Raw genomic sequence first — 20,636 nt, 5'->3', positions numbered from 1 at the left:
GAGAGCAGCATGTGTTTGGAATGAAATGACAGAACTGATATTTTTAGGTCATCTGTCCCTTTAAGGATCTCACACGTGTGTCACAGTGGCATTAAAACAACACTTTTAGAATTCAGTTGTTGCCGCACAACAGAACATTCACACACTTACACACACACACACACACACACACACACACACACACACACACACACACACACACACACACACACACTTACACTTACACACACACACACACACACACACACACACACACACACACACACACACACACACACACACACACACAGAGACAGCAGCGGTGTGAGTGTGTGTTGTTGACCCTCTTCTGGTCACACCCTACATGGCCACGAGAGAAAGACAGTCGTACAGAGGGACACACGAGCTGCTGGACGCAGATTTCCATTTATGCTGCTGGCAGACGATTCTCTGTTGATTCATGCGAGGGAAACAGGAAGGGACAGCAGGAAGGGAGTGAGCAGATCCATACCGAACTTTCCGTGTCAGCCGTAAAACACTGACACAGGATGTGACGTCACATGTGAAAGCTCATAGAGCAACAGGTGTGAAGTTTATTGGTCACACACACATCCTGACAGAGCGGGCAAGAACTTTTGAGAGAGATATTTGTTCGACGGAGGATTATTGAAATACTGTGCTCTAATCACATCTATGAAAATGAAAACAAATTCAAACACACAGATGAGACGCCACAGATAATGCAAATCGTGCGGGTCACTCTTGTGTATTATGTATCAAATTCTAGCAAGTTAAAGGGACACTTCATCTAAAAATCATCATTTATTCTCCTTTATGTTATGTGCTTGTATGAATTACCTTCAGCTGATGATTGAAGAAAGTTGGGAACCAGACAAATGTTTCAAAATGTCTTCTTTTGTGTTCGACAGAAGAAAGAAAATCATACGGGTTTGGAAAAACATGAGAGAGAGAAAATGATTTTTGGGTGAACTGTCCCTTTAAGAGAGATACTGTATTTACACAATATGATTTTTTTTTTGTTTACTAAGTGAAAAAGTTCTTCTCATCTAATAAAAATGTTTTCAGAACAATGTATAAAAACGTTATTTCTGAATGCGCCTTATTTAAAAAAAAAAAAAAAAACTTTTGTTATGCAAACATTCAAAGAACTATGGAAGCCTGTTTTCGCCATTGAATAAAAAATGTAAAAAATATATTGCGACTTTTTATCGTACAATTCTGACTTTATAACTCGCAACTGCGACTTCCAATTCCTCACAATTCCAAGAAAAAGAGTCAGAATTGTTAGATAAAAAGTCGCAATATTTAAAAAAAAAATTATTTAGTGGCAAAACATTGCATTTTATCATTTTGCAAACATTATGGAATGTTACTTTTGAATATTCTCTGAACATTCCGAAACAATTAGTAACATTTAAAAACCGTTTGATGAACATCCAACTCAAATGTTTCAGAAACAAAAATCCATGAATAACGTATAAATATTGTTTTGTGCTAACATTTTGAAAACTAGTAAAGACCAGAAAACTTTGAATGAAGATTACTGCAAGAACGTTTATTCATAACTTTCAGAGAACCTTGTCAGAACGTTCTGAGAATGTTCTCTGTTAGCTGGGTTTTTTAAACAGTAAGATTTTTGATGTTTTTTTAGTCTTTTAAGTCTCTTATGCTTACCAAACATGCATTTATTTGATCTCAAATACAGCAAAATCAGTAAAACTGTGAAATATTTTTACTATTTAAAATAATTGCTTTCTTTTTGAATATATATTAAAATGTAATTTATTCCTGTGATTGAAGATGCATTTTCAGCATCATTACTCCAGGCTTCAGTGTCACATGATCCTTCAGAAATCATTCTAATATTCTGATCTGCTGTTCTAAAAACATTTTTTATTATTATTTTTATCAGTTTTGAAAAAAGTTGAGTACATTTTTTCAGGATTCTTTGATGAATAGAAAGATCCAAAGAAGCTTTTTTTTATTTAATAAAAAGCTTTTGTAACATTTTATACTATAACTTTCAAAAGCTTGGAGTCAGTCTCTTTATTTATTTATTTATTTATTTTTTGAGAAAGAAATTATAAAATTAATACTTTTCTTTAGCAAGGATGCTCTAAATTGATCAAAAGTGATAATAAAGACATTTATAATGTTACAAAAGATTTCTATTTCAGATAAATGCTGTTCTTCTGAACTTTCTATTCATCAAAGAAACCTGAAAAAATTATACTCAGCTGTTTTCAACGTAATAATAATTAATGTTTTTTTAAGCAGCAAATCAAAATATTAGAATGATTTATGAAGGATCATGTGACTGGAATAATAATGGTAAAAATTCATCTTTGAAATCACAAGAATAAATTAAATTTTAAAATGTATTCAAAGAGAAAACAGTTTTTTAAATAGTAAAAATATTTCAAAATTTTACAGTTTTTTGCTCTACTTCAACAAATGACTAGCAATAATGACAAAACAATGAAACTTTAAGTCAGAAAACAGCAATAATCAACAATAATCCTGTAACAGTAACCACAGTATTTATTCAGTGCATGCTGAGAAAATAATTCAGTCAATTGTGTTTGAATATGAGACCTTTTTTGTGTAGTTATATATAGTTTTTATGTAGTAATTCATAGCCATGTTTTGACACAAAACGCCTAAAGCTGAAAATATGTATTTGCTTAAGAGGATTCAGATGGTTTGTGTGCAGAAGCTCTGAGAACAGAGAGGAGGCTGTTTGATAAGTGGGTCGCTGGTGTTTAGAAGCAGTGTTTACAGTCCTGCAGTGAAGCACTGGTACATGCACACCTCTATCCACAGACTGAAGCTGTCCAGTTCAGTTCCAGTTCCTCCTGCTGCTGCTGCTGTCACATGCCTTTGTGCTGGAAATGTGGAATGTTCTGTGCAGTAAAACAGTTTACGCTGTTGCCTTGGTCTCGCTCGCATTCCTGCACCCACGAGAGCGGCTCCAATCCAAGGCTGGAAAACTTGCCTTAAAAAAATCTCAAACATGAACGCGCTATTCTTAGATTCCTCTGTTCTATTTCTGCGCCGCGCGTTCTTAAAGGGTTGTGGCTAGAGGGTATACAGCTCAGACCGGAAACTAACAATGAAATTAATTGTTCTACCTATTAGATTGTGTTTTATTAACGTCTACACCTACCCCAACCCTAAACTTAGCCCTTACTATAATACAAAAAAAGTATTATTGTTGTACAGTGTGACAAAAATAACGTTAGACTGATGTGCGCATGCCCAGTAGCCATAGCTGTATCCCTTCTAGACTTTACCGGAACGGACCGGTGCTCTCCGGGACAGACGGCGGGCGTGTGCACGAGGCGGGTTCATGTGACGACCATTCTAGCAGACAGAGAGAGCATCTACTGTTAGTGTCTTCAAATGACAAACACTAAAAGTGCAGTCAAAATAATCGTAATAATAATATCCATATTGTTTCCCGTAAAAGTGGGCGTGTTCACTTGCACATTGTATGGGTGTGGCTTCCCGTCTCAGCTGCATACAGCCAGAGCCATACAGGGTAAAGACTAGAAGGGATACATGATTCGCTACTGGGCATGCGCACATCAATCTAACGTTATTTTTATCACACTGTACAACAATAATACTGTTTTTTTATTATAGTAAGGGCTAAGTTTAGGGTTGGGGTAGGTGTAGACGTTAAAAAAACACAATCTAATAGGTAGAAAAATTAATTTCATTGTTAGTTTCCGGTCGTAGACGTATCCCTTCTAGCCACAACCGCCATACAGAGAGAGAGTTGCGACAACGGAAGTCCAAAACGCTCGATCGTCACGTGATACACGCAGCCCTCAAATAGTTCCAGGAAGTTCATAGCGGGCAACTGGAATACATTGAGTTAGAGGGACAGAACAGCAATTTTTGGTATTTTGTTGACAAAAAATGATTTTTTAACATTATTTATACAATAATGTATACGTAGTATATATATGTAGTTGTAATAGTGTTGGTTTTAAAAGATAAAAACCGCTAATATTTGAGGATTAATGTGGTTAGCGATCCGTACCTGCCTTGTTAACATATTTAAGGCTGAAGTTACCATGGTAAAAGTCCGTGTTTGCTATATAAGCAACATCGTGGTCTTTTACCAAGTAATTCAGCCTTTATATATAACGTCAAAAACAATTATTTCTATATGTGCGTGTGTTCTTACACCTTGTATGTTAACCAAGTGCAATCACATCTTAATGTTTATTGTCGTTTTACTAATCTCATTGTAAGTGTTAAGTTTGTTGTCTTTTTTAAATTAATTCCAAATAAGTAAAGATATTTTAAGATTAAGTGAAAATGAATCTTGATTAAGGTTTTTGATTCTTGAGCACCCCTCAATTATTAATATCTAAAAATGTATTTGTAGTATATTCAAATTGAAAAAAAAAATTAAAACATTTTTACACATTAAATCATATATTTTATGTATGTTGAGTTTTGTTATGTTTACAGAAATCAATTTAGACATTAATAATAAATTATAAACCAAGTTGTCTTTGAACAGTCTCCATTACAGTGGGAGTGCACCAGTTACATAAAGCAGAGTGAATGTATGCTTACTCTACTGATCTGGTGAGGAGAAAAAAATTATGCATCAAGTTTTGTTCAATTTACATTTATTTGTATGGCACTTTTTAGTATACACATTGTTTCTAGCAGCTTTACAAATAAGAGCTCTGTTAACAGGCGTATCTGTTTTACTGTAATGTCCATATTGCAGAAATGTTCTGAAATTAAGCTATACAAATCATGCAGTTCAGTAACATCACGTAATCAGAAACAATGAACAGATTAAAAGCATGATGTGATCATGTTGATTACAGTGCAAGGGCAATTTATCAGTTTTGTATATTTATTTAGAGTCTGCTTCATCTGAAGTCCTCTCAAGGGTTGGTGTCATCTCTTCACAGGTGCTGGTCATCTAAAGTCTTCATAAAAAAACTGGATATAGTCAGCAGGAGCAATCTATAGATTACATTGACAAAATGTTATGTAATCATACTTAGGAGCTGGCATTGTTTTACTTCAGGTGGTTCTTGTTCTGAAAGCAGGATAGAGAAGGAGAATAACAGGAGAAATGGTTTTGTAGTTCTATAGTAGCTAAGACGTTTAAGTGTAAAAACAGTAATAACATACAGGTTTACAGTGATTACTGCTATAATACAGCAGTGGTATATATATGTATAGCCTAGCATGATTCTGAAACGAAAATAGCTCGCCTATTTTAAAATTTTCATTCTCACTTAGGTCAATCAGCATTCATTGCAATAAATTCAGAACTATTAAGTAGCTCCCATCAGCAAATATCCTGTTTAAAAGCCTTAATTACACAATGATGGATGAAACTGCACGGACATAATGCATAACATCCCGTAAATCTACTAATTAAGTGAGAAATAATGTAATAATAATATGTTTTAATGCACAAATTAAATTGATTAGCTGTGCTGATAGTATACAGTTTTGTTCTATAAATGTATTACCGTTTAAAAGTTGATCACAGCGGTCTCTTCTGCTGCATCTCTACGGCGCTGATATTATTAGCGCGAACTTCCGGGAACTATTGAGCGTCTCCACGATCCGCCATTGCTGTAAAAAAAATGGTCCATTGGCGTCAACGGAGTTGTCGCAACTCTCTCTCTGTATGGCTCTGCATACAGCTATGTTTATCTGGACCAATAAGCTTGTTTTGCTGCTTGATATTAATTATTCAATCATTAAATCATAATAATAATGGTAACAACATGCTAATTATGCTAGTAACTTTCTAATCATGCCAAAACATGCTAGTGACTGATTAATTATGCTACAAACATGTTAGTAACTTGCTAATTATGCTACAAACATGCTAGTGACTTGCTAATCATGCTACAAACATGCTAATAACTTGCTAACATGGTAGTAACTTGCTAATCATGCCAAAACATGCTAGTAACTGGTTAATTATGCTACAAACATGTTAGTAACTTGCTAATTATGCTACAAACATGCTAGTGACTTGCTAATCATGCTACAAACATGCTAATAACTTGCTAACATGGTAGTAACTTGCTAATCATGCCAAAACATGCTAGTAACTGGTTAATTATGCTACAAACATGTTAGTAACTTGCTAATTATGCTACAAACATGATAGTGACTTGCTAATCATGCTACAAACATGCTAATAAATTGCTAACATGGTAGTAACGTGCTAATCATGCCAAAACATGCTAGTAACTGATTAATTATGCTACAAGCATGTTAGTAACTTGCTAATTATGCTACAAACATGCTAGTGACTTACAAATCATGCTACAAACATGCTAATAAATTGCTAACATGGTAGTAACTTGCTAATCACGTTAAAATGCTAGCAACTTGTTAATCATGTTACAAACCTGCGAGTAACTTTGCTAATCATGCTAACGACATGCTAGTAACTTAATCATGCTAGGATCATGCTAGTAACTTGCTAATCATGTGAATAATAGGCTAACAATAGACATGTTAACCATACAAACAACATGCTAGCAACATGTTAACTACATGCTAGCAACATCTTAGAAACTTGCTAATCATGTTAACAGAATGCTAGTGACATGCTAATCATGATACAAACATGCTAGGAACAAGCTAATCATATTAGAAACATCCTAGCAACATGTTAATCATGCTAACAACGTGCTAGTAACATGTTAACTAAATGCTAATCATGAAACATGTCGAAACATGAAGCTAGAAACATGTTAATTGTGCTAAAAACATGCTAGCAACTTGCTAATCATGCTTCAAATATGTTATCAACATCTATCTTGTCTATTTAAATTTTCAAACTTCAAGCTTTTAAACTAGCTACCAACCTAATGTTGTCTTGACACACTTTTTGTCTAGTTGTAATGTATTATCTTAATTCTGAAGTTTGTAGCGCAGTTTCACCGTTTACGGCACATTGTTATTCTTGTTATTACAATATATACAAACATGAAATATATCAATTAAAGTTGTGGTGTGGTCCACTATTCTTCTAAAGTTAGAGCGATTATTAATGTTTTATATTTATGTTTAGTGTTATAGTTATGGTTATAGTGGTGTTGTGTGACGTCCTCTCTCCTCCACCAATCACAGCAGAGCCTCTGGTCAGACAGGTGAAGAAGACTCGGATCAGCAGGGATGACTTTGACATCTTGAAGGTGATCGGCCGAGGAACCTTCAGCGAGGTGAGAGGGTTTGTGCTGGTTCTGTTATGAAGTGAATGATTCTGGATATTGACTGAGGTGTAAATGCACAGGTGGCTCTGGCCCGAATGAGGAACACACACCAGGTTTACGCGATGAAGATCATGAACAAGTGGAACATACTGAAGCGTGGAGAGGTAAACAACACAGACTAGTGTTCATCTTTTCTAAAAGCGCATAGCTTAGCAAAATATGTTCTAAGAATGTTTTGGTAACGTTCCTGTTAAGTTATTTTTGAATGTTCTCTGAATGTTCTGTTAATGTTACTGGAAGAACGTTTGTTCATAACTTTTAGACAACCTTGCTACATTAGACAAACTTCTGAGAAGGTTCCCTGTTAGCTGTGTTGAACTGTACTGGAGTGTTAATGGAGTGCTGTGTGTGTTCAGACGGCTTGTTATCAGGAGGAGCGAGAGGTTCTGCTGAAAGGAGACCGGCGCTGGATCACTCAACTACATTACGCTTTCCAGGACGACAATTACCTCGTATGTACCACTTCACACAGCCACCTCACTGATTCCTGAGACACAGCTGGACCTGAGTTAAAACACCACTTTGATGTGAATCACAATGTTATGAACGCAATATGATCACTCATGCCCCTAAAACCACATGACATCAGATCAATACTCTACCTATAATGTACAGCTAATATTTCATACCCGAACTCCTGATTTGAATCAAATAATTCGCTAACCCGTTTTGAACTCTCGATCTGAATCAAATTATTCACAAACCCATCCTGAACTCCCGATTTGAATCAAATGATTCGCGAACCCGTTCCGAACTCCTGATTTGATTCAAATGATTTGCAAACCCGTTCCGAACTCCCGATTTGATTCAAATGATTTGCGAACCCGTTCTGAACTCACGATCTGAATCAAATGATTTGCGAAAATGCTCCAAAATCCTGATTTGAATCAAATAATTCGCGAACCCGTTCCGAACTCCTGATTTGAATCAAATGATTCGCGAACATGCTCCAAAATCCTGATTTGAATCAAATGATTCGCGAACCCGTTCCGAACTCCTGATTTGAATCAAATGATTCGCGAACATGCTCCGAACTCCTGATTTGATTCCAATGATTCGCAAACCCGTTCCGAACTCCTGATTTGAATCAGATGATTCGCGAACCTGTTCCGTACCCGCGATTTGAATCAAATTATCAGCGAAAACCGTTCCGAACTCTAGATCAATCAAATGATTGAATCAAATAATTCGCGAACCCGTTTTGAACTCTCGATCTGAATTAAATGATTCACAAACCCATCCTGAACTCCCGATTTGAATCAAATGATTCGCAAAAACCCGTTCCGAACTCCTGATTTGAATCAAATGATTCGCGAACATGCTCCAATATCCTGATTTGAATCAAATGATTCGCGAACCTGTTCTGAGCTCCTGATTTGAATCAAATGATTCGCGAACATGCTCCGAACTCCTGATTTGATTCCAATGATTCACGAACCCGTTCCGAACTCCTGATTTGAATCAGATGATTCGCGAACATGCTCCGAACTCCCGATTTGATTCAAATGATTTGCGAACCCGTTCTGAACTCACGATTTGAATCAAATGATTTGCGAAAATGCTCCAAAATCCTGATTTGAATCAAATGATTCGCGAACCCGTTCCGAACTCCTGATTTGAATCAAATGATTCGCGAACATGCTCCGAACTCCTGATTTGATTCCAATTATTCGCAAACCCGTTCCGAACTCCTGATTTGAATCAGATGATTCGCGAACCTGTTCCGTACCCGCGATTTGAATCAAATTATCAGCGAAAACCGTTCCGAACTCTAGATCAATCAAATGATTGAATCAAATAATTCGCGAACCCGTTTTGAACTCTCGATCTGAATCAAATGATTCGCAAACCCGCTCAGAAGCTCCATTTGAATCAAATGATTCGCAAAAACCCGTTCCGAACTCCTGATTTGAATCAAATGATTCGCGAACATGCTCCAAAATCCTGATTTGAATCAAATGATTCGCGAACCTGTTCTGAACTCCTGATTTGAATCAAATGATTCGCGAACATGCTCCGAACTCCTGATTTGATTCCAATGATTCACGAACCCGTTCCGAACTCCTGATTTGAATCAGATGATTCGCGAACATGCTCCGTACTCCCGATTTGATTCAAATGATTTGCGAACCCGTTCTGAACTCACGATTTGAATCAAATGATTTGCGAACCCGTTTCGAACTCCTGATTTGAATCAAATGATTCGCGAACCCGTTCCGAACTCCTGATTTGAATCAAATGATTCGCGAACCCATTCCGAACTCTCGATTTTATTCCGAACTCCAGATTTTATTCAAATGATTCATAAACCAGTTCAGAACTCCCGATTTGATTCAAATGATTTGCGAACCCGTTCTGAACTCACGATCTGAATCAAATGATTTGCGAACCTGTTCCGTACCTGCGATTTTAATCAAATGATCAGCGAAAACCGTTCCGAACTCTAGATCAATCAAATGATTGAATCAAATAATTTGAGAACCCGTTTTAAACTCTCGATCTGAATCAAATGATTCACAAACCCATCCTGAACTCCCGATTTGAATCAAATGATTCGCAAAACCCGTTCCGAACTCCTGATTTGAATCAAATGATTCGCGAACATGCTCCGAACTCCCGATTTGATTCAAATGATTTGCGAACCCGTTCTGAACTCACGATCTGAATCAACTGATTTGTGAACCTGTTCCGTACCTGCGATTTTAATCAAATGATTCGCACATCCGTTCTGAAGCTCCGATTTGAATCAAATGATTCGCAAACCTGTTCCGAACTCCCAGTCTGAATCAAATGATTCATGAACCCGTTCCGAACTCCCGATCTGAATCAAATGATTCACAAACACGCTACAATCTCCCGATTTGAATCAAATGATTCACAATCCCATTCCGAACTCCCTATTTGAATCAAATGATTCACAAACCTGTTCCGAACTCCTGATCTGAATCAAATGATTCACAAACACACTGCAAACTCTCAATCTAAATCTAATGATTTGTAAACCTGTTTCGAACTCCCGATCTGAATCTAGTTATTCACAAAACCGCTCTGAAACTCCGATTTGAATCAAATGATTCGCAAACCCGCTCAGAAGCTCCAATTTGAATCAAATGATTCGCAAACCTATTCTGAACTCCAGATCTGAATCAAATGATTGGCAAACCCGCTCCAAAGCTCTGATTTAAATCAAATGATTCGCAAACTTGTTCCGAACTCCCAATCTGAATCAAATGATTCATGAACCCGTTCTGAATTCCCGATCTGAATCAAATGATTCACAAACACGCTACAAACTCCCGATCTGAATTAAATGATTTGCAAACCCGCTTCGAAGCTCCGATTCGAATCAAATGATTCGTGAACCCATTCCGAACTCCTGATTTGAATCAAATGATTCGCGAACCCGTTCCGAACTCCCGATCTAAATCAAATGATTCGTGAACCCGATCCTAAGTGCCAATTTGATTCAAATAATTTGTGAACCCCTTCCGAAGAACTAATAGGAATCAAATGATTCGCGAGCGATGATTCACTCCTTCAGTCATGTTTACACAACCCTGTCAGTACTACTACTGGCTTAGCATGTCATACTGTAGCACTAGTTTTATGAGAAGTTATAACAAGCAAAAAAGTATGATGTTTATAAATAAAACGTCCACATTTCCATTCCGAAGAGAGCTTTCCACATGGAAGACATTCAACAGAAATCTACGTACATATTCAGGTGAGGTAACCGGTTTACTGCTAACTGTAGTAAAAGGGCTTGTTCACACCAACAACGGTAACTTCAATGTAAAGATAACTATAAAGATAATTGCGTCCACCCCAACATATGTTTCTTACAACATTCTACTGTCTTTGTTTTCTCAGATATACTTGGATTTTTATTGTTCGTATATTAGGCACGTGAAATGTCCCAAATGATTGGGACGCTTTTAAAGGTTACAAAAAAGTTAGATTGTTCATCAAGTTCAACATTCATGATTAATCTCAGAACGTTTTCTCTCAACTTCATGAGAACATGAAAAAAAATATTAATAAAGTCATAAGAGCGTTTTGTTTTAACATTTATGATTCCTTGACATATGATTCAGTTCCAGTGCTCATGAATCATTGATCTTCAGTTTTTTTTATTTTTTTAAGTGTCTCCAGTCATAAATGTCTGTCCTCTTCTGCTCTGCAGTATTTGGTGATGGATTACTATGTCGGTGGAGATCTGCTGACGTTGCTGAGTAAGTTTGGTGATCGTATCCCGGAGGACATGGCTCAGTTCTACCTGGCTGAGATGGTGATGGCCATCGATTCAGTCCACAGACTGGGTTATGTACACAGGTATCTGTATAAACACTCATCACGTCACCAAAGGTTTGATTCAGAAAAGAGGATAGGACGTATAGGAAGTTGTATAGGATGATTGAATGTTCAGTTTGTCTGCTCTCTTCCTGTAGAGACATTAAGCCTGACAACATCCTGCTGACGGCGGACGGTCACGTGCGATTGGGTGATTTTGGCTCGTGTCTGCGTCTGGAGGATGATGGACTGGTGATGTTTGTGTGCTGTGAGACATATATCAGTCATGTGCGGTTGGCCTGTGCTCATATGTACATATGTGTGTGTGTGTATATTATCAGATCCACTCGTCGCTGGCCGTCGGGACTCCAGACTATCTGTCTCCAGAGATCCTGCGGGCGGTGGAGGGCAGCGGCGGATACGGCTCTGACTGTGATTGGTGGGCTCTGGGCGTCTGTGCGTATGAGATGCTGCTGGGAACCACACCCTTCTACGCTGAGTCCATCTCTGAGACCTATGCTAAAATCATACACTTCAAGGTAAAGGAGCACTGCTTGAGGACGCTGGTGGTTAAAGCTCTGGGATGTAGAGCTGATTGATGAACAAAATTTGTCCAAGCCTACCCAGATAGCACACGTACATCTGCAAGATGTCTGTTAAAGATCTCTTGATCTGGAAAGCATCTGCTGTGTACAAACGTCTGGCAGATGTCTGTAAGATGTCAGTTTTACCCACAATCTGATTCAAGAACATCTTAAAGACATCAAATAGATCTCTATTTGACATCTGATGGGAAACATCTAATAGATGTATTGCAGAGGAGCATACTACGTCCTTCAGATGTCTTTCAGATGTGAATGCAGACGTCAAATAGACGTCTCCGAGATGTACATGTGCAACTAGAATCATGTTAGTGACATGCTAATCAGGCTAAAAAACATGTTAACAACATGTTAATCATGCTAGAAATATGATAGTTACAGGCTAAGCATGCTAAAAACATGCTAGCGACATGTTAATCATGCTAGTAACATGCCAGTAGGTTAAAATCATGCTAAAGTAGGTTAAAAACGTGTTAAAACATGCTTATCATGCTATAAACATGCTAATAACTTGCTAATTATGTTAACAACATGCTACTAATGCTAACATCATGCTAGTGACATTCTAATCATGCTAGCAACATGTTAATCATGCTAATAACATGCTAATAACTTGTTAATCATGCTAGAAACATGCTACCCAGATAGCACACGTACATCACAGAGATGTCTATTTGACGTCTGCATTTACATCTGGAAGGTGTATTTTTTAGATTGTTCGCTCATCTGCAATGCGTCTATTGGACGTTTTCTATCAGATGTCAAATAGACGTCTATTAGATGTCTTTAAGATGTTTATGAATTAGAATGTATGAAAAACTGACATCTCACAGACATCTGCCAGACGTTTGTACACAGCAGATGCTTTCCAGATCAAGAGATCTTTATCAGACATCTTACAGACGTACGTGTGCTATCTGGGTAGTAACTTGCTAATCATGCTAACAACATGCTACTAATGCTAACATAATGCTAGTGACGTTCTAATCATGCTAGCAACATGTTAGTAACAGGCTAATCATGCTAGAAACATTCTTACAACATGTTAGAAACACACTAGTAACTTGCTAATCATGCTAACAACAGGCTACTAATGCTAACATCATGCTAGTGACGTTCTAATCATGCTAGCAACATGTCAGTAACAGGCCATTCATGCTAGAAACATTCTAACAACATGCTAGAAACACGCTAGTAACTTGTAAATCATGCTAACAACAGGCTACTAATGCTAACATCATGCTAGTGACGTTCTAATCATGCTAGCAACATGTTAGTAACAGGCTAATCATGCTAGAAACATTCTAACAACATGTTAGAAACACACTAGTAACTTGCTAATCGTGCTAACAACAGGCTACTAATGCTAACATCATGCTAGTGACATTCTAATCATGCTAGCAACATGTCAGTAACAGACTTATCATGCTAGAAACATTCTAACAACATGCTAGAAACACGCTAGTAACTTGTAAATCATGCTAACAACAGGCTACTAATGCTAACATAATGCTAGTGACGTTCTAATCATGCTAGCAACATATTAGTAACAGGCTAATCATGCTAGTAACATGCTAATAACGTGCTAATCATGCTAGATGCATGCTAACAACATGCTAAGTAGGTTAAAACATGTTAGTCATGCTATAAACATGCTAACAACATGCTAATTATGCTAGTAACATGCTAATAACTTGCTAATCATGCTAGAAACACGCTAACAACATGTTAATCAGGCTAGAAACATGTTAAAGTGGACATCCGGTGCCACATGCACTTTTACAAGCTGTTTGACCTGAAATGTGTGTTGGGAGTGTGTGTACACAACCACCCTAGAATGACAAAGATCCGCCCAGTAGTTTTCTTTTAATTAAGTAAAATAATTTGCCTCTTCTCATATCGAGCCGTTCTCAGATGCCTGTCGTTGTGATGTCACACCGTCAGAGGCCGCTCCTGCGATAGTTGATAGACAGCAGTGTTTTAGCATAGACCCGCCCAGAGTGAAGTAGACTGACAGCACTGAGGGAATGTGACCGCTGATCTATCTAAATGGGTTCATGTTTACGTGAATCATTTCTCACCAGACTGCTTTAAACGAGGGTCAGTATAAAGCTTAGCTTTGTAACGCTATGGTTTAAAACGGTGTCTGTTTATGATTAAGATGTAACCTTAATGCAATACCTGCAAAAGTGTTTACAGCCTGCAACTGCACATGAGTAAAGACTATAACACTCACATTTATGTATTTCAATATAAGGACGGGGTAAGTTATGTTAACCGATCACTTTTTTGCTCTTGTTCAATCGGCTATACCTCAGTAAACACATCGCGTTCCTGTCTTTACCACAGTAAACACAGTAAACACAACGCGTTCGTCTCTCTCAGTACTCTACCCTGCCAGTACATACAAAGATAAATCAAAGTGACATTAAGTTCACTAACCATTCAGACAGCTCCAGTATAAATCCATCCAAATCAAATTTTAAATGGATGGGGTTGTAGTAAAGGGCCAGGTACTGATATCACTTGCTGAGAACAGAGGCTTTTTTTACCAGGTAAAATGGGTGGGGGTTTTTTACACTACCATAGAGAATTTTTAATCAAAGTATAATACAAACTTTTCATTTGGACCCTAAAGCATCATATTAACTTGTGGAAAATGGGCATCGGATGACCCCTTTAACAACATGTTAAACATGTTAGTAACTTGCTAATCATGCTAGTAATGCTAACATCATGCTAGCGACATTCTAATCATGCTAGCTACACATTAGTAACATGCTAATCATGTCAGAAACATGCTGGTAAAAAAGAATCACAGGTTACAAAAAATATTAAGCAGCACAGCTGTTTCCAACATTGATAATTCTAATAATAAATCAGCATATTAGAATGATTCCTGAAGGATCATGTGAAAATTCAGCTTTGCATCACAGAAAAAAAGAAAGATTAAGAAAAAATTATTTTATATTGTAATAAAAAAAAATTCTGTATTTTTTTATTAAATAAATGCAATCTTGATGAGCGTATAAGACTTCTTTAAAAAACATCACAAGTCTTACTTTTTACATTTAAGTGTTGTAAACAATGTGTCAAAGTGAATATAAACAAAAGCAAGTTATGTTTACATTCATTCTCAATATCCAACAAGCATATGGAAAGCATTTCTTTCCTTAATCTTAAATGAATATAATGTTAAATATCAGTCTAATAAGTTATGGATAATGTGACCTCTGCAGAGCTGCTTTATACAATGAAACTTACAGCTTTAATTTCATAATTGATACATTTTGCAACATCAACACTGTTACTTTCCAGTTTGTTACTGTGAAGCTGTATTGTATAAAGTGCTACAGAAATAAATGTGAGTTGATTTCACAGAGGAAAAACATGCAGTACATTTTAGAGCTTCCTCCTCAGTGAAAAAAGCGAAACTATAAACAGCAAAAATGACGTCAGAGAGTTAAAGGTGAGCGTCCACATTTACATGTCAGTCACAGCTGGAGTCCGGTTGGGGAAGCAGTGAAGAGGAAGTTGCACAGATGCTATTATTCCAAACAGCAGGAGATAATGCTCACCTAAACCTAAATCATGTGTGTTTTTGATGAATAGGACAATAGAAGTGTTCCTATAGTTTGCACAGTAGAGCACAGCATGACAATATAAGCTATAAAATGTATACTGTACCTTCAAATCACCACAAAAAAAATGCTTTTCTTACTTAGATTTTTAAACCAAGAAGTAAAAATTATTTTCTTGTTTTCAGAAAAAGCAAGTCAAATTTAAGTTTTTGCTTAGAACCTGCAAAATAATCTGCTAATGCAGTAAGTAACAAAAATCTTATTTCAAACAGAAAATAAGATTATTTTTCTTACCTCATTGGCAGATTATTTTGCTTGTTTCAAGCAAAAACGCACACAATTTTGACATGTTTTTTTGTGAAAACAAGAAAATAATTTTTACTTGTCTATAAAATCCTTGATATTGTAGACATTTTGGCTGGAAACAAGACAAAAAAATCTAAGCATTTTTTGCAGTGAAGTCAATATAACTGAGATTTAAAATGTCGGTCCAATGTAGGGAAATTTGTTTTACCTTTTTCCCAAATTTCACTTTTTTTTCTGTGTTTGCCCGTTCAAGATTATTTTTATTTTTAATTTAATACAAAATAAATAGTAGTAAAAAATGTATTTTCCCAAACTGCTATAAAATTAAAGCCTTATGTCTAAATAAGTTATGTTCCAAATTTGAAGTTGATATAAAAAAGTTCCTGTGAGATTTGATTTAAGGCATTATACCACAAACAGCCACTGGGTGCCATCAAAACTCCATTGAATTTTTCTGTCACATATGTCTAAATTTCTCTGTCAATATTACTTCTATCAAAAAATAGCCACCAAAAATGGAATCTTGAGAATTTGATTCTAATTTAATTCTAAAAGTCATAATACATTTTGTTATATGACACTTGACTCCACCCACTAAGGGGAGGAGACTACTAAACTTGACACTTAACATCAATAGAAATCTCAAAAATGAAACAATTTAATAATTTATAAAATGTGTTATAGAAAGTTTTAAAAGTTTAAATTTACTTTAAAGAAAATGCATTATACCTTTTTTTATTTAAAATAAATAGTAAAAAAAGGAAGGAGTCGTATTCTTGAATCCAAAACTGCTGTAAAATTGAAGCCTTATGTCTAAATAAGTTGAGTTCCAAATTTGAAGTTGACATAAAAAAAGAGATTTTATTTAGAGTGTTACACCACAAATGAAAAAAAAAGTTGGAATCACAAAAATGTAACTATTTAAACGTTTTTTAAAAAATTGTTATAAAAAAGTTATAGAAGTTATAGACACTATACAATTCTTTTTATTTAATATAAAATAAATAGTATTTTTAAATCAAAACTGCTATAAAATTAAAGCCTTATGTCTTAAGAAGTTATGTTCCAAATTTGAAGTTGATAGAAATAAATTTGAGGTTGATGTGAGATTTTATTTAGGGCATTATATTAAAAGCTAAAAAAAAAAAAAGAGAGAAATCAGTTGAAATCTCAAAAATTTAACAATTTAATATTTTTTCAAATTTGGTGAAATTCTGAAGTTCATGTAATGAGATGATATGGGACAAATTCATGACACTTTGCATGATGACTGGATTCTGCATTGTGAAAAATAACCCATGAATATAGATGGTGCAAGCGTTGAGTGTGTGTTTCTGTCTGAACAGGATTATTTTGAGTTTCCTCCGGAGTCGGAGGTGTCTGAGGAGGCGCGTTCACTCGTCAGCGCTCTGATCTGCGACAGGAGCGAGAGGTTGGGTTCGAGGGGCTCCGGGGATTTCAGAAAACACCCGTTCTTCAGGGGTTTGGACTGGAGCTCCCTTCATCTCCTGCCTCCTCCGTACCGCCCCGACGTCTCCGACGCCACAGACACCTCCAACTTTGACGTTCTGGACGACAGTCTGAGCCACACGGTACACAGCCCTCAGACCCTTAGTGGAGATGCTGACTATCAGCCTGATCTGACTCCTTCTGCTCTTGTGTTCAGGAGACCCTGAGTGAGGTGATGGAGCGAGCTCCGGTTGGCCTTCATCTGGCGTTTGTGGGCTACTCTTACACAGCCACCAGGTTACTGACCCCTCATCAGCAGCTTGAGAAACACAACTTACTGAAATGCTATTTAAACTAAGAGTTATTATGATCCCTCTGAGACTAAAATTTCTGACTGTGACTCCTCTTGGAGATTTAACTCTACAAACAACAAACTCAGCCCACAATCCTTTGAGCTTCCCTTCTGTGTGCTATATTTCAAACCCATTCAAACTAACTTACTAATCATGCTAGAAACATGCTAACACCATGCTAATCATGCGAGTAACTTGTTAATCATGTTAAAACATACTAACAACATGTTAATCATGTTAGCAACATGTAAGTAACTTAGCTAACTATATGCTACTAAAATGCTAATCATGCTAGAAACATGCTAACAACATGCTACTAACATACCAATCATGCTAGAAACATGCTTATCATGCTAACAACATGCTAATAATGCTAACAACATGCTACTAACATGCTAATCATGCTAGAAACATGCTAACAACATGCTACTAAAATGCCAATCATGCTAGAAACATGTTTATCATGCTAACAACATGCTAACAACATGCTAACCATGCTAGTAACATGCGAGCCATGCTAGAAACATGCTAAATACATGATAGTAACATGCTAATCATGCTAGTAACATCTTAATCATGATAGAAACATGTTAGCAACATGCTTGTAACTTGTTAATCATGTTAAAACATACTAACAACATGTTAATCATGTTAGCAACATGTAAGTAACTTAGCTAACAATATGATACTAACATGCTATTCATGCTAGAAACATGCTTATCATGTTAACAACATGCTAACTACATGCTAATAATGCTAACAACATGCTACTAACATGCTAATCATGCTAGAAACATGCTAACAACATGCTACTAACATGCCAATCATGCTAGAAACATGCTTATCATGCTAACAACATGCCAACAACATGCTAATCATGCTAGTAACATGCGAGCCATGCTAGAAACATGCTAAATACATGATAGTAACATGCTAATCATGCTAGAAACATGCTAACAACATGCTACTAACATGCCAATCATGCTAGAAACATGCTTATCATGCTAACAACATGCCAACAACATGCTAATCATGCTAGTAACATGCGAGCCATGCTAGAAACATGCTAAATACATGATAGTAACATGCTAATCATGCTAGTAACATCCTAATCATGATAGAAACATGTTAGTAACATGCTAGTAACTTGTTAATCATGTTAAAACATAGTAACAACATGTTAATCATGTTAGCAACATTAAGTAACTTAGCTAACAATATGCTACTAACATGCTAATCATGCTAACAACATGCTAACAACATGCTACTAACATGTCAATCATGCTAGAAACATGCTTATCATGCTAACAAAATGCTAACTACATGCTAATAATGCTAACAACATGCTACTAAAATGCTAATCATTCTAGAAACATGCTAACAACATGCTAATCATGCTAGTCACATGCGAACCAATGCTAGAAACATGCTACATACATGATAGTAACATGCTAATCATGCTAGAATCATGCTAGTAACTTGCTAATCATGCTAGTAACTTGTTAATCATGTTAAAAACATGCTAACGACTTTCTAATCATAGAAATTCTATCGACATGCTAATCATGTTAGCAACATGTAAGTAACTTAGCTAACAATATGCTACTAACATGCTAATCATGCTAGAAACATACTAGCAACAGGTTATAATCATGCTAGTAACTTGTTAATCATTTTAAAAACATGCTAACGACTTTCTAATCATAGAAATTCTACCGACATGCTAATCATGTTAGCAACATGCTAGTAACTTGCTAATCATGCTAACAACATGCTAGTAACATGCTAACCATGCTATAAACATACTAGCAACATGCTTATCATGTTAGCAAAATGCTAGTAACTTGCTAATCATGCTAACAACATGCTAACCATGCTATAAACATACTAGCAACATGCTTATCATGTTAGCAAAATGCTAGTAACTTGCTAATCATGCTAAAAACATGCTAGTAACATGCTAACCATGCTATAAACATACTAGCAACATGCTTATCATGTTAGCAAAATGCTAGTAACTTGCTAATTATGCTAACAACTTGCTAGTAACATGTTAATCATGCTAGAAGCAGACCAGCAACATGCTTATCATGTTAGCAAAATGCTAGTAACTTGCTAATCATGCTAACAACATGCTAGTAACATGCTAACCATGCTATAAACATACTAGCAACATGCTTATCATGTTAGCAAAATGCTAGTAACTTGCTAATCATGTTAACAACATGCTAGTAACATGCTAACCATGCTATAAACATACTAGCAACATGCTTATCATGTTAGCAAAATGCTAGTAACTTGCTAATCATGCTAACAACATGCTAGTAACATGCTAACCATGCTATAAACATACTAGCAACATGCTTATCATGTTAGCAAAATGCTAGTAACTTGCTAATCATGCTAACAACATGCTAGTAACATGCTAACCATGCTATAAACATACTAGCAACATGCTTATCATGTTAGCAAAATGCTAGTAACTTGCTAATCATGCTAACAACTTGCTAGTACCATGTTAATCATGCTAGAAGCAGACCAGCAACATGCTAGTAACTTGCTTATCATTATAACAACATGCTTACTTCTTAGTCATGTTAGTAACATGTTAATAACATGCTATCTATCTGTCTCTCACAGACTGTATTGCCTTCAAAATATTCAAATTTTAACCTTTTTAAACTACTTTAAACTTCAAACTATTCCAGACTGAAAACCATCAAACTTAAAACTTTTTAAAACTGCTAAACTTTTTGAAACTTTCAGGTCCAG

At 36.2% G+C, this 20,636-nt stretch overlaps 1 protein-coding gene across 2 annotated transcripts in view; it reads left to right on the top strand.

The window, feature by feature from the left end:
- The window catches only part of LOC141299130 (myotonin-protein kinase), a 33,995-nt gene that overhangs the window by 2,466 nt on the left and 10,893 nt on the right, over positions 1-20,636 (top strand). For both annotated transcript variants that reach the window (XM_073829415.1, XM_073829414.1), the window contains exons 2-9: positions 7,141-7,232; positions 7,304-7,387; positions 7,640-7,735; positions 11,467-11,615; positions 11,732-11,825; positions 11,915-12,112; positions 17,409-17,654; positions 17,729-17,808. In XM_073829415.1, coding sequence (XP_073685516.1) covers positions 7,141-7,232; positions 7,304-7,387; positions 7,640-7,735; positions 11,467-11,615; positions 11,732-11,825; positions 11,915-12,112; positions 17,409-17,654; positions 17,729-17,808 — 1,039 coding nt within the window. The remainder of the gene's footprint in view (positions 1-7,140; positions 7,233-7,303; positions 7,388-7,639; positions 7,736-11,466; positions 11,616-11,731; positions 11,826-11,914; positions 12,113-17,408; positions 17,655-17,728; positions 17,809-20,636) is intronic.

Source organism: Garra rufa, chromosome 23, assembly GCF_049309525.1.
Source record: "Garra rufa chromosome 23, GarRuf1.0, whole genome shotgun sequence".
In the NCBI taxonomy this organism is placed as follows: Eukaryota; Metazoa; Chordata; class Actinopteri; order Cypriniformes; family Cyprinidae; genus Garra; species Garra rufa.
This window is presented reverse-complemented; position numbering and strand designations above follow the sequence as displayed.